Genomic DNA, 12540 nt, shown 5'->3' on the forward strand with positions numbered 1-12540 from the left:
CTGAGGGAAATTAAAATAAAAATCCTTTTCTTATTCAGGGAGAGCATAAAAGTACCAATTAAATGTAGACATTAACTTTCAAATCAACAGAGCTCAGTAACATGGATAAAGAACACCAGATAAATTCACCCAAAGAAAGAAAAGGACAAAAGAAGAAAGAGAAAGCACAACAGGTAGAAAACACAAAATAAAATGGTGGAAATCATCTTTTTAAATACTAGCAAACACAATAAATATAAAAAGAGAGTCACTGATTAAAATATAGATTAATTTTTAATCTGCCTATAAACAGTTTATGAGTTACACTTAAAATAGAATTATATGTAAAGATATATTATTCCAACAAAGATAGATTTTTTTAAGTCTTAGAGAAACTGCCTATTGACTAAAAAACATTTTTTTTAATAACAAAAATACATTTTTTAAAACCCTATGAACTGGGGCTTCCCTGGTGGTGCAGTGGTTAAGAATCTGCCTGCCAATGCAGGGGACAGGGGTGCCACAACTACTGAGGCCTGCGGGCCTACAGCCCATGCTCCACAACAAGAGAAGCCACCGCAATGAGAAGCCCACACACTGCAACGAAGAGTAGCCCCCGCTTGCCACAACTAGAGAAAGCCCGGGTGCAGCAACGAAGACCCAGTGCAGCCCAGAATTTAATTAATTAATTAATTAATTAATTAATTAATTAAAGAAAAACACCTATGAACTTTGTGTATCTAATAATAGAGACGGGTACTGTCTCCCACCCCCCAAAATTGACAGAATTAGAAGAAGAAATTAACAAACCCACAAACATGTGGTGGGGGGGTTTAATCCCTCCCTCAAAAGCTGGTAAAACAAGATCAGAAATTAAGAATTTAGAATATTTAAAATCTTATACAGAAGGGAAATAAAGATAGAAATTTGTATCCCAAAACAGATTGAATATTCTCTCCAAGCACTGGTGGGACAGTTACTTCCACTAAGGAAGTCTCAACCAGTTTCATAGAACTGACATTTTAAATTAATTCATACTGATTGTAGAAAATGCGGGAAATGTAGACAGTTTAAAGCACAAGATAAAAGTTATCTGTAATCTCACTCTGAGTTTACCTCTTTTAATATTTGGCATATTTCTTTTTCAATCTTTTTCAAAATGTGTATTCCTACATGATTTCTTTTTTCTTCTTTTTTTGTAATAGTGATATTTACTGTATATTCCTTCTATATTCTGTTTTGTTTGCAAATAATGATCCTCGTATATTTCCACTCTAGGACCGCTTCTCCCCAGAGTTTATTTTCATTACAATACCAGGCTAATGGGAAGAATATCTGCTCCTTGTGATAAATGTGTGGTTCTTAGAAGAAATGAATATTCATAGTGGTAAGATGTGTCCACCCCTAGTTAAATCTGAGAGAAAGTGGCTACAGAACGCTTTGGTGGAGAGACAGGGAAGGAAGATTGTAGAGTTGAGGCAACACCCAGATTCTCACTCTATCGAGAGGGCCCACTAGCCCTCCTCGCCTATGCAGAGCTGGCAGGAGCCTGGGTGGGGAAACCAGCCCGTTAATCCCTGGCTGACGCCTGGGAGGACAGGCACACAAATCACATGCAGGGACCTGGGGAAGAGGAGGTGCTAAATAGGGGAGGAGGAAGAAGCCGGAGAAGGGCAGGGGCTGGGAGGATGGAGATCTGGAAGAATAAGTCAGCATCCATACAGGACATCCTCAAAGGAAAGCCGTGGAGTCTTTCTCTGCCCCGCCTGCCCTCCCCATACTCCCATCGCTAAATAAAGTCACACCTGTGGGTCCTCTGTGGTTTGAACCTGTAGATGAAAGGGCTCTTTAAACCTGCAGCCGAGGTGAGGTCCAGGTGCACCAGCCCAGGACAGGCTGGAGTGGCAGTGCTGAGGGCGGGGTTGAAAGGAAGCCAGGTCCCTCTCGATCTGCACTTCTCTACTTAGGGGAAAGGATTGCAGAGCAGCAGCTGACACTCCCCGGGGACTAAAGGCCCCTGCTCCCAACCTCCAGCACCCACAGATCCTGCCACCGGGGAGCCACGCCCCCTAAGGGACAAGGGGGGCGTGCGGGGTGCTTGAGAACCGCCTTGCTCCTGATTCTTGCGAGAAATTCCTGTAAGTACTGCTACATGCCTGGCACACAGTAGGTAGGGCTTGATACACTTTAATTATTAACTATGATTTTTCTTCAGGTATACTACAGTGCTTTGAGGCCCAGGTTTTGGTTTTAAGCAGTTCTAGGTTTCAATCCATGCCCCAATCCCAATGATTAGTTATTTGGCTGCTGCAGAATGGGTTTACCACCACTAAACCTGTTTCCTCAACTGTAAAATGAAATTAATAGTACCTATTTATGGAATTAAATTAGCATTTAACCCAGTACCACAGAGTCCATAGTTCAACAATGGCAGTTAGAATTACCAGTTAACATATATTTGTTAGTCTTTCTTGTGTGTGTGTTTCCCCCTCTCTACTCATACTGAACTTCTTTGCCCTCTCTCTCTCTATGTAATTATTTTTAGAAGAGAGTGTATTTCTTTAGAAACCACTTGGAAATCTATTCCTAGTTCTCAGTAGCCTTATTTTTCCATCTCTATTCTGTTTATCCCAGTGAGGTACATCCATTCATGACTTCTAGTAATGGGGACAGAGATTTAAATAAACGTAGAAACTCATGAAGTCCAATTAGCTCAGAAGTCCTTGGCTAGAAGTCCTCACAGGCACAAAGAAGGAAATGGACAAATACGAGTAGATCCAGAGAGGCTTTGTAGAGGAAGTGACACTTCAGCCTCGTCTTGGAATATAAAATTTTGGAATCAGATAGCCCTGGGTTTTGACCACTGTTCTGCCACTAACTAGCTGTGGGTGAGTTAACTAATTTGGCCAAGTATCAGTCTCCTCAAGTATTCAATGAGGAAAGTAACACCCACGTAAAAGGAGGGTGGGATTAAATGAGTTGATAAATGTGAAAGTTCAAGGAATTGACGAGAATAAATTATCATTACATGCTTCTTCTCTTTCCTTCTGCCCATTACCTGTCCCACCTTCTCCATCACCTTCTCCTTGCTAACTCTTTCCTCCATTCTCTCCCCCCCTCCATCCTTAGTTTAGGTTGGTGTCACCTGGAAGCATAATAAGCCTTCTAGTTACAAAGAAAAGTATGAAGCCACTTGAGTTGTAGGTTGACCCCATCCTCATGAAGATGTTAATCCGTGGACAGTTTCTCTGGTTACCCATAAACATCTGCCCATATTTTCTATCGTATGCTTTAAAGCATATTTTCCCAGCTTTTTGAGAAAAGTGCAATGCCGGGTTGAAACAGAAATCTTGCTAAACATTGGGATGAAGTTTATCATCTACAACATCTTCACAACCTACCAACCCTAAAGACCCCGTCACTTCAGATGAGGTTAGTGTGATATATGCTCTTTGACAGTTTGATTTGTGACCATTTTTCTCACCTGGGCTTTCCTGGATCGACAAATTCACATTTCAAATTTCCCAGGAGGGTTTTAGTTTGTTTGTTTGTTTATTAATTTATTTTATTTATTTTTGGCTGCATTGGGTCTTTGTTACTGCGCACGGGCTTTCTCTAGTTTCGGCGAGTGGGGGGCTACTCTTCGTTGCAGTGCGCGGGCTTCTCATTGCAGTGGCTTCTCTTGTTGCGGAGCACGGGCTCCAGGCACGCGGGCTTCAATAGTTGTGGCACACGGGCTCAGTATTTGTGGCCCGTGGGCTCTAGGGCACAGGCTCAGTAGTTGTGGCACACAGGCTAAGTTGCTCAGCAGCATGTGGGATCTTCCTGAACCAGGGCTTGAACCCATGTCCCCAACCTTGGAAGGCGGATTCTTAGCCACTGTGCCACCAGGGAACCCCTGAAGGGTTTTTTGTTTTAAATGATGAGGATTTCATGTCTTCAGGTAAATTGCCATACCAAGAAGGCACAAGGAAAATAGAGAGGAATTGTGTTTGCTTCTCTAGAGAGGAAAAGGTTGGATGGAGGGGAGAATTACTCTGCGATGACACCCTGTGATGGAACTGAACTGGGGGTTATGTCACTTTCTCTGACTCAGATTTCAAAGCCTGATCTACCATCCCTCTGGGAATGTAGTCCATCCTGATTTCAGCTACTGTAGATACCGCCTACCCATCCTAAGCCAGGTCCAGCATGACCTTATCTTCTTCCTGCCTTCCTCCTGTCAGGCAGCTCTCCTGGAGTCCGAGTCTTCCTGGTTCTCAAAGTGTCACCTGATAACATTCATTACTGCCCCCACCTCCCCATCACACAGTGAGCTGGGCACCGGGGACCACAACACTGTCCTTGCCTTCCAAGTGTTTACAATACTGGAGCCTACAAGGTGCTTACGGTAGCAAAGCAAATGAAGCTAAATATCCCCAAAAAACAGCACATGAATTTCTTCAGGAGTGGAGGAAAGGGAAATTCACTAGTAGCTGAGCTGCCCAAAATGGCTTTCCAGATAGAAATCCACTGTGCCTTCTCCATTGTGCGGGGGACACTTGTTCAGAAAGCCCTTAAGGACTTGAACTTCCCAGCCGGGCAGGCAGCGTGCAAAGCTCAGCTCTGGCGATGCCTAGCGTGCCCTGGGCAGATCACTTAGCCTCTCTGTGCCTGGTCTCCTCCTCCCTAAAATGGGTACAATAACAATATCACCTCCTTCACAGACTTGTGGTGAGGGTAAGATGAGCTAAGATATGTGAAGCACATGGTATATAGTAAATACTGATCAGGGTTACGAACAATAGTTCTCTGTACCACGGTGTCCTCGGAGAAGGAGAAATGTACAAGTAAGTGGGAATCATCCTCGTGTCTGTGTAATTAATTAATGCTGCCTGGGGAGCAGCGTGTGTGCTCAAGACACAGTCTGGGACGACTTACATAATGTCAGCTTTAGGCAAAGTGCCTGTCATTGGCGCAGCTCCGAAAATACACATACACACGAGCATGCCTGCGAGGCGGGGCCGCAGGGGGTGCGGGCTGCGTGGCCCACTCCGCGTGTCCACTCGGGCCACCGGGTGTGAGGCTGTGTCCCTGCGTGTCGCTGACACACACGCACACTGATACCAGCCCTGCTTCGACGTGCGTGTCATGGCTTAAAAATAGATGCTAATCCGTCAACCGGTCTGGCGCTGGCAGCCGAGGCGGCGGTGGCGGCAGAGTCATGGCCGTGGGGCTGTGTGAGCCGGCGATCTGCCTCCGGGACTGAGACCCGCGCCGCCTCCCGAGGTAGCGGGGCCGGGGCGGGTGGGCGAGGCGCGGGGACCGGGGCTGGGGGCCGAGGCGGGGGGAAGGGGCCTGGGAGCGAACCTGCGGGGCGCGCCTGGGCTCCCTCCCTCCGCCCTCCGCGCCAGGCTGTCTGGGCTGGCGAGGGCTGCGCGACAGCCATGAACCTGTTACAACCGCGACAGCAGAGGGAGGGAGGGGGGCGGCGGACCAGGGCCCCCAGAAGCCTGCGGATGGGGTCGGAGGGTGCCCAGGGGTGCACCCCGTGACGGAATGGGGAGAAATAGAGTCACACGGAGCTCCCGCCACACCTGGTCTGCTTCCCGCTCTCTGCACCGTTCAGCTTCCCACAGGCGGCAGAATCTGTTTCCAGGAAAGGTTGTTTGGGAACCAGAGGGTGGGGCCTTCAGGCCTGCGGAGGGAAAGTAGGTGACGGTGGTGATGGTGTTGAAGCTGAGAGCTGTGGCGGTGGTGACGGCTCTCTTGCTCTGTTTCTGTGCTCCTTCTGACCCGCCAGGGACAACCACCTCTCTCCCTAAACACCCCACGATCCCATCTCCCCTCACCAGTCCTGATCCTAAGACCTCCGCTCCTTTTGCCCTGTGAGCGCTAGATCTCTTCTGGCCCTGGGGGATGGGGGGATGGGGGGATGGGGGGATGGGGGGATGGGGAGAGCTGGGCCCTGGCTGAGAGCCTGGGTGGGGAAGCAGGCTGGGGGCAGGACAAAGATGGCCTCTCACTGTGGACTTTCCCTTGAGTCCCTGGGGCAGAAGACTGGACAGGGAGTGGGAGGGGGATCCTTCAGACCAGCCCACCTTTTCAGAGGGTCAGGATCACAGTGTGAGAGGAGAAGGGGGAGGGGGAGGGGGGAAAGGAGGGGGGTAGGAAGAGGAGGGGGAGGAAGAGGAAAAGGAGGAGGAGGAGGAGGAAGTGGAGGAGGAGGAGGGGGAAGAGGAGGAGGGGGAAGAGGAGGAGGAGGAGGGGGAGGAGGAAGAGGAGGAGGAGGAAGAGGAGGAGGAGGAAGAGGAGGAGGAGGAAGAGGAGGAGGAGGAAGTGGAAGGGGAGGAGGAAGTGGAAGAGGAGGAGGAGGAAGAGGAGGAGGAGGAGGAGGAAGAGGAGGAGGAGGAAGAGGAGGAGGGGGAAGAGGAGGAGGAAGTGGAGGAGGAGGAGGGGGAAGAGGAAGGGGGGAGTGGGCGTGGCTCTTGCCCTGGAGTTCCCCGGGCAAGTCTCAAAGGCTGGCCCTTCCCAGCTCTGCAGCTCAACGCATGATCCCAGGTTCAGGAGGCCCAGCTGTCCACAGAGAGTCAGAGGTGCATCCGCTAAGGCCCCTCATTGAGGACCCCATGTGCTAAGTAGGGCCACTTGAACTCCACCAGCAACACAGATGCTAATTCCAGACTCTGAGCCCCTGGGCCTGGCAGGATCCCTCATTTCTTCCCTTTCCTCCCTCCTCCTCTCCCCACCCACCCATACACACAGACACACAAACACACACACACACACGCACACAATGCTCCAGCCCTGCCTGGACCCAGAGAGATGACGTTTAATCAATGATATCTGTAGGCTGATCAAAGGAGGATGCTTTGCCTGTTGCGCACATAGGTTGGCGCTTCCCTCCATCAGCAAGGGCCTTCAGCAAGTAGTTTTCAAACACCGACACTTCGTCTTTATTACTTCCCCACTCCTCCCATCCCCACCATAGACTTCCCAGAGCAGGCTCATCGCTGAGGCAGAGGGAGGGCAGGAACGGGTTAAAGCAGCCCATCCCTCTGGCACTGAGGAGGCGGGCGTGCTGTGTCACAGCCCCTGCTGCTCGGCCTTTATGCTAATTCCCTCTGGATGGGTCCAAAGCCACCCCCAAGCCCCCTGCCAGCCCTCCAGCCTCTCCGCCTGTAGCCTCAGGCAGACGAGACCCAGATCCTGGCTGGCAAGGGCTCCGGCAGCGGGCCACCCAAATACCAAATGTTTGCGTGTGTGTTTACGTCTGCGCTGGGGGTTGGGGTGGAGTGCGGGGCAGACACCCAGGAGCCGGCAGCTCCCTCTCCCGTAAACAAGAACATGTGACTCTCCCACCTCCTTGCCCGGAAGAGCCAAAGAGCAGGGAAAAGGAGCTGCCGCAGCTCAAAGAAGAATATCATCCGGAGCACTTCCCGCACCAGAGGGCCGGACTTCACCTTCGTCCCTGGAGAATCCTCTCCCCAGGGGCCAGCGCAGCTGGCAGGTAGGGAAGCAGCTGCTCCAGACGCACTCAGGTGTGTCTCACATCCCTGCCTCTCCCAGCAGCAGCTACCTGGAGACTGACCGCTCATCCGGCCACCCCCGCGGCTGCCACGGCTCCTGCCGCCTCTAAGATGTGCCCCGGTAACTGGCTCTGGGCCTCGGTGACATTTATGGCCCGCTTCTCCCGGAGTGGCTCGAGGTCTCCTGTTCGCACGAGAGGGGCCCTGGAAGAGATACCAGCTGTCCAGCATCCCTTGCTCAACGTCTTTGAGTTGGAGAGGCTTCTCTACACGGGCAAGACGGCCTGTAACCACGCCGACGAGGTCTGGCCAGGCCTCTACCTCGGAGACCAGTATGTACCCAGCAGACTGGGACCACAGCTGAGTGTGTGTGTGTGTGTGTGTGTGTGCAAGAAGGAAGCAGAAGAGTGGCAGAGAGGCGCTGAGTTGTGTTCTTGGCTCCACGTGGAGGATGGAGCGGACGGGGTCCGTGGGCAGAGTGGAGGAGGGTTTGGGGGAGTTTGGACAGGTTTATTGATAGACCCCACTCCGGACAGACAGACTCTGTTCAAGTCATCATGTCGTTCATCTGGCAAAATGTATGATTGCGTGCCAGTACTAAGGGCTGGACATTTAGATGACTTCTCTGACCTTCCACCTATTGTGCCCTGAGAAAAGGCCATCCCTGGGGCCGGGAACAGTGGTTAGTGAGGCGAAAGGTTGACCAAGCCAAGCCGCAGAGTGCACAGAGGCTCACGCAGGTGCGTGGGGTCGATGGAGAGGAGGGCGTCAAAGGAAGAGGAGGCCCCACTTGTCTCTCCCAAGGGCTTTAGAGGCTACAAGGAGTTTTTCACATGCCTTTTCTCTCTTAATCTTCACGACAGCCTTGTGAGGTAGGTACCACTATCCCCAGGTTACAGAGGAGGCATCGGAAGCTCAGAGAAGTTGGGACTGGCCCAAGGTCACACGGGTCGTAAGTAGCAGAGCCAGGACTTGGAGGTTCAAGTTCAGGGCTCTTTCTGCTCGAGGAGTCGGCGCTGGACAGGGCGTTTGATATGATCATGTTGGCTGAGCTGAGGGGTACGGGCCACAGGAACATCTGAAGGTGACCTCCACCACAGGGTAACCATGAGCTTGGAGTAATTGGCAAAACACAAGAAGATTCTGGGTGTCAGAGAGAGTCTAAAGTAACGGGGGGGGCGGGACTTCCCTGGGGGTCCAGTAGTTAAGACTCTGCGCGCTTCCACTGCAGGGGGCTCGTGTTCAGCCCCTGGTGAAGGAGCTAAGATCCCATATGCAGCGCAGCGTGGCCAAAAAATTAAGATTAAAATTAAATTAAATTAAAAGAAAAGAAAAGGTTAGCAGGACATTAAATGTGAGCTGGTCCAACAACCCATCCAATGTTCAGATTCACTCTGCCGCTTCCAGACCCTATCCATTGACTCTCTACTTGAATACCCTGGTGTAAAGAAAAGTCCCTCTCTCCCAAGGCGCCCCAATCTTTCTCCAGCTCGATTCCACCATTGGTAGTACCTCCTTACATGAAGCACAAACCCTGTCAATCCTTTTCACGGATCAAGTAAAGTCTTTCTGCCTTAGAGCATTCTTTCAATATGTTATCATGGCTGTTGTTTGCCCATCTCTCAGTCTCCTCTCCTCCAGGCATAATCTCCCCAGGACTCCCCACCTTTGCTCCAGGACGAGACTCCGGCTCATTGCCTATCTCGGGTCCTCAGGAAGTGAAGTGGAGGCCTGGAGCCCACGACGTTGGCCGGGCAGTGGTCGGGGTACCGACAAGGACGTCTGGCCCCACCACCCACTTCCGCGCCCCCCTAACCTCCACTCCTCAATGCAGGGAAATAGCCAACGACCACCGGGAGCTCCGTCGCCTGGGCATCAGCCACGTCCTCAACGCCTCTCACAGCAGGTGGCGAGGGACACCCGAGGCCTACGTGGGGCTGGGCATCCGCTACCTGGGGGTCGAGGCCCACGACTCGCCAGCCTTCGATATGAGTGTCCACTTCCAGGCGGCCGCCGACTTCATCCACCGGGCACTGAGCCAGCCGGGAGGTAGGGGGGAGCACGGAGGAGGGAAGGACCAACAGACAATGGGTTAGAGAACAGCCCAGGGATCTGGGTGTGGAGAGAGAGAGAGACTTGAATGATGTGATAAAAGGCTCAGGAAAGGAAGCTATTCTCTCAACCATCTTTTCAAGGCAGTCCATACAAAGAAGGAAATAATCCCAAACGTTGAGAAAGTGGAAAGTTGCACCTGGGTGGTGAGATTATGGGCGATAGATTTTTCAATTGTTGGCTTCTTTATATATTTCTATACTTTCTAATGATTTCTACCTTGAACCTGTCTTGCTTTAGTGATCAGGAAAAAAAAAAATATATATATATATATATATAAAATATATTGGGACTTCCCTGGCAGTCCAGTGGTTAAGACTCCACGCTTCCAATGCAGGGGGTGTGGGTTTGATCCCTCGTCAGGGAACTAAGATCCCACATGCCAAAGAGTGTGGCCAAAAAGAAATGTTTTTTAATTTTTAATAGGAAAAAAATATATTAATCATCCACCCCAAAGTGACTGGGAGATTGAGGAAGGACCCAGTTAGACATAAAGGGTTTTCCATGGACGCACTCAGCACGTACAGAAGGAAGCCCAGCTCGGTGCAAAGCTCGGTTTTGCGTTAGTGATGAGCCTCTCCCTTCGAGCCCCTTTTGGGCTTATGGATGCTGCGCTGTTGCTGCAGGCTCTCCATCTCATCCCGTCCAGGCTCCCCCCTTGGCCAGGACCTGGGTTCTTACCGTCACCAGTCTGTGCGTCCATGCACCTCTGCTTACCTGTCTTCCTCCCCACCTGTCCGTGGGGCCCTCTCCCCAGCCTCCTCCAGCCCGCCGCGAGGTCCCCAGCCATCTCTCGTGTCTCTGTTCGCAGGGAGGATCCTGGTGCACTGTGCCGTGGGTGTGAGCCGCTCGGCCACTCTGGTGCTGGCCTACCTCATGCTGTACCACAGCCTCACCCTCGTGGAGGCCATCAAAAAAGTCAAGGACCACCGAGGCATCATCCCCAATAGGGGCTTCTTGAGGCAGCTCCTGGCCCTGGACCGCAGGCTGCGGAAGCGTCTGGAGGCGTGAGGGGGCCGAGGGAGGGAGGGAGGTCAGGCCAGGCCTCTGGGTCCCCGGATCCCAGCTGGAGGCCCAGGGGGCAGGTTGGAGGCGGCCCAGGGAACCCATTCTCTCCTGAGAGGGCTGGGACGTGGCCCCAGGCCACAGCTGCTGTCTATCGAGGGGGGATGGGGCAGTGTGACAGTCAGCCAGGAGGGAGGTGGCCAGGGAAGGAGGCAGGTAGGCTGCAGGTAGACAGTCCTGGATCCCAGCCAGGGTGGTCCCGGCGATTCACAGCCCCTCTTTGTATTCAAGTGCCCCCCTTCCCCGCGTATCAGAACAAAAGGACCAGCTCTGTCCTGTACCTCTGCCAGGAATCAGGGATGCAGCAAACACAGACGTGATGGTGTCGAGTTGTGTGGAGGTGGTAGCTCAGGGACAGACGGTGAAGAGAGGGTGTGAAAAGCTAAGGGAGAAACCCACAGACTTGTTACTCCAAACCCGGGAAGAAGAGGCGTGGGAGGCTTGGCATGGCGCCCATGGGTGCTGGTCGTGGCCCAGAACTGCAGAGGTGCATGACTGGGAGCCTACAGATAATCCCTCGCTTACTGGATCCAAGTGTCTCCAGGAAAAATAAAAATGGTGAATACGAAGCAAGCCTCTTGAATCACTGACAGCTTGTACGAAGTTGGAACCTGTCCCCTGAGAACAGTGCCTGACTCCCTTCTAGGGTCATAAGCCCTCACCGGCCTTCCCACCTCCACCAGTTCCTAGGGGAGGTTTCTCCCCAGTCCAATTTCACACTCCTGGGGCAAGGGGTATCTTGAACTTATTTCCATTTATGTCCACACGGGGGAAGCAGAGGACCGAAAAATTCAGATTTGCAAACTGTGTTAGGACTCAGAGCACAGCCTGCATCTCCCAAGCTTAAAATAGGTCTGTTCACAAGCTCAGGTGTGTAAGAAATAGAACTTATTTTCAAAAAGTCAACCTGATTTCTATATCAAGTCCCCCATGCTAGTAGGAGAGCAGAATATTGATCTTAAATCAATCCCAGCCCTAAATCCCACATTCATGGGTTTGGGTTTTGCCTGGTACCAAGAAACTGGAGGGGAGGAGACGAGAGGTGATGTGATTGCTTCCTCTTCTAATCTTTCCAAGTTTTCCTCTGAGGAGTGTAACATAATCTCCTTAGTAAATTTAGTAAAAAAAAAATAAACTCAACCACCAGAGAGAATAGTATGATCTTATATCCCAACTGTCAAACTGCCAGCCACCACATCCCTCTTTTTGAAAAGAGTGTGTTGGACTTCCCTGGCGGTCCAGTAGTTAAGACTCCCCACTTCCACTGCAGGGGGCACAGGTTCAATCCCCCGCCCAGGAACAAAGATCCTGCATGCCGCGCGGTGCAGCCAAATAAATAAAGTAAAATAAATAAAACAAAAGAGGTATGTTCCCAGGACAGAATATCCGCATGAGTGGGAGAACGGGATGGGATGTAAGAGGAAGTGAAAAATACAGGGGGGAAAACTCACTTAATATATCTAAAGTGTATATTCTACCCCAAAGTACAGAAACTCAGAATCTCAAAGCCAGAAGTCACCTTCACAGATTAACGATTTCCACTCTCCAACAGGGCATAAATAAATCGCCTTTTCAATAAATCACTTGACGATAGTTATCAAGCATTAATTTGCTTGGCCACCTTTTTTTAAAAAATATATTTATTTATTTATTTTTGGCTGTATTGGGTCTTCGTTGCTGCGTGCGGGCTTTCTCTAGTTGTGGTGAGCGGGGGCTGCTCTTCGTTGTAGTGCACGGGCTTCTCATTGTGGTGGCTTCTCTTGTTGCGGAGCACGGGCTCCAGATGTGTTTTCTGATATGAATCCCTGTATTTTGCAGGGGTTTTCTTTTCCTCTTTGGCTTTTTAGATAAATACGTATACCTATATTTTAAATTC

General features: G+C 51.0%; 1 protein-coding gene across 4 annotated transcripts; it reads left to right on the plus strand.

Moving 5' to 3' along the window:
- Positions 1 to 5012: 5012 nt before the first annotated feature.
- Positions 5013 to 11338, plus strand: DUSP26 (dual specificity phosphatase 26). Of its 4 annotated transcripts, none has more exons than XM_082608628.1 (4): positions 5013 to 5247; positions 7531 to 7819; positions 9322 to 9536; positions 10411 to 11338. In XM_082608628.1, the coding sequence occupies exons 2-4, from the start codon at positions 7599 to 7601 to the stop codon at positions 10608 to 10610; spliced, it is 636 nt and encodes a 211-aa protein (XP_082464754.1). In that variant the 5' UTR covers positions 5013 to 5247; positions 7531 to 7598; the 3' UTR covers positions 10611 to 11338. The 4 variants fall into 4 exon arrangements, with proteins under 4 accessions (XP_082464754.1, XP_082464756.1, XP_082464753.1 ...); XM_082608630.1 differs by having other exon boundaries at positions 5078 to 5247; positions 7528 to 7819; XM_082608627.1 differs by lacking the exon at positions 5013 to 5247 and having other exon boundaries at positions 7729 to 7819; positions 8380 to 9536.
- The last annotated feature ends 1202 nt before the right edge of the window (positions 11339 to 12540 follow it).

This window comes from Mesoplodon mirus (assembly GCF_964341445.2).
Source record: "Mesoplodon mirus genome assembly, chromosome: 20".
Lineage (NCBI taxonomy): Eukaryota > Metazoa > Chordata > Mammalia > Artiodactyla > Ziphiidae > Mesoplodon > Mesoplodon mirus.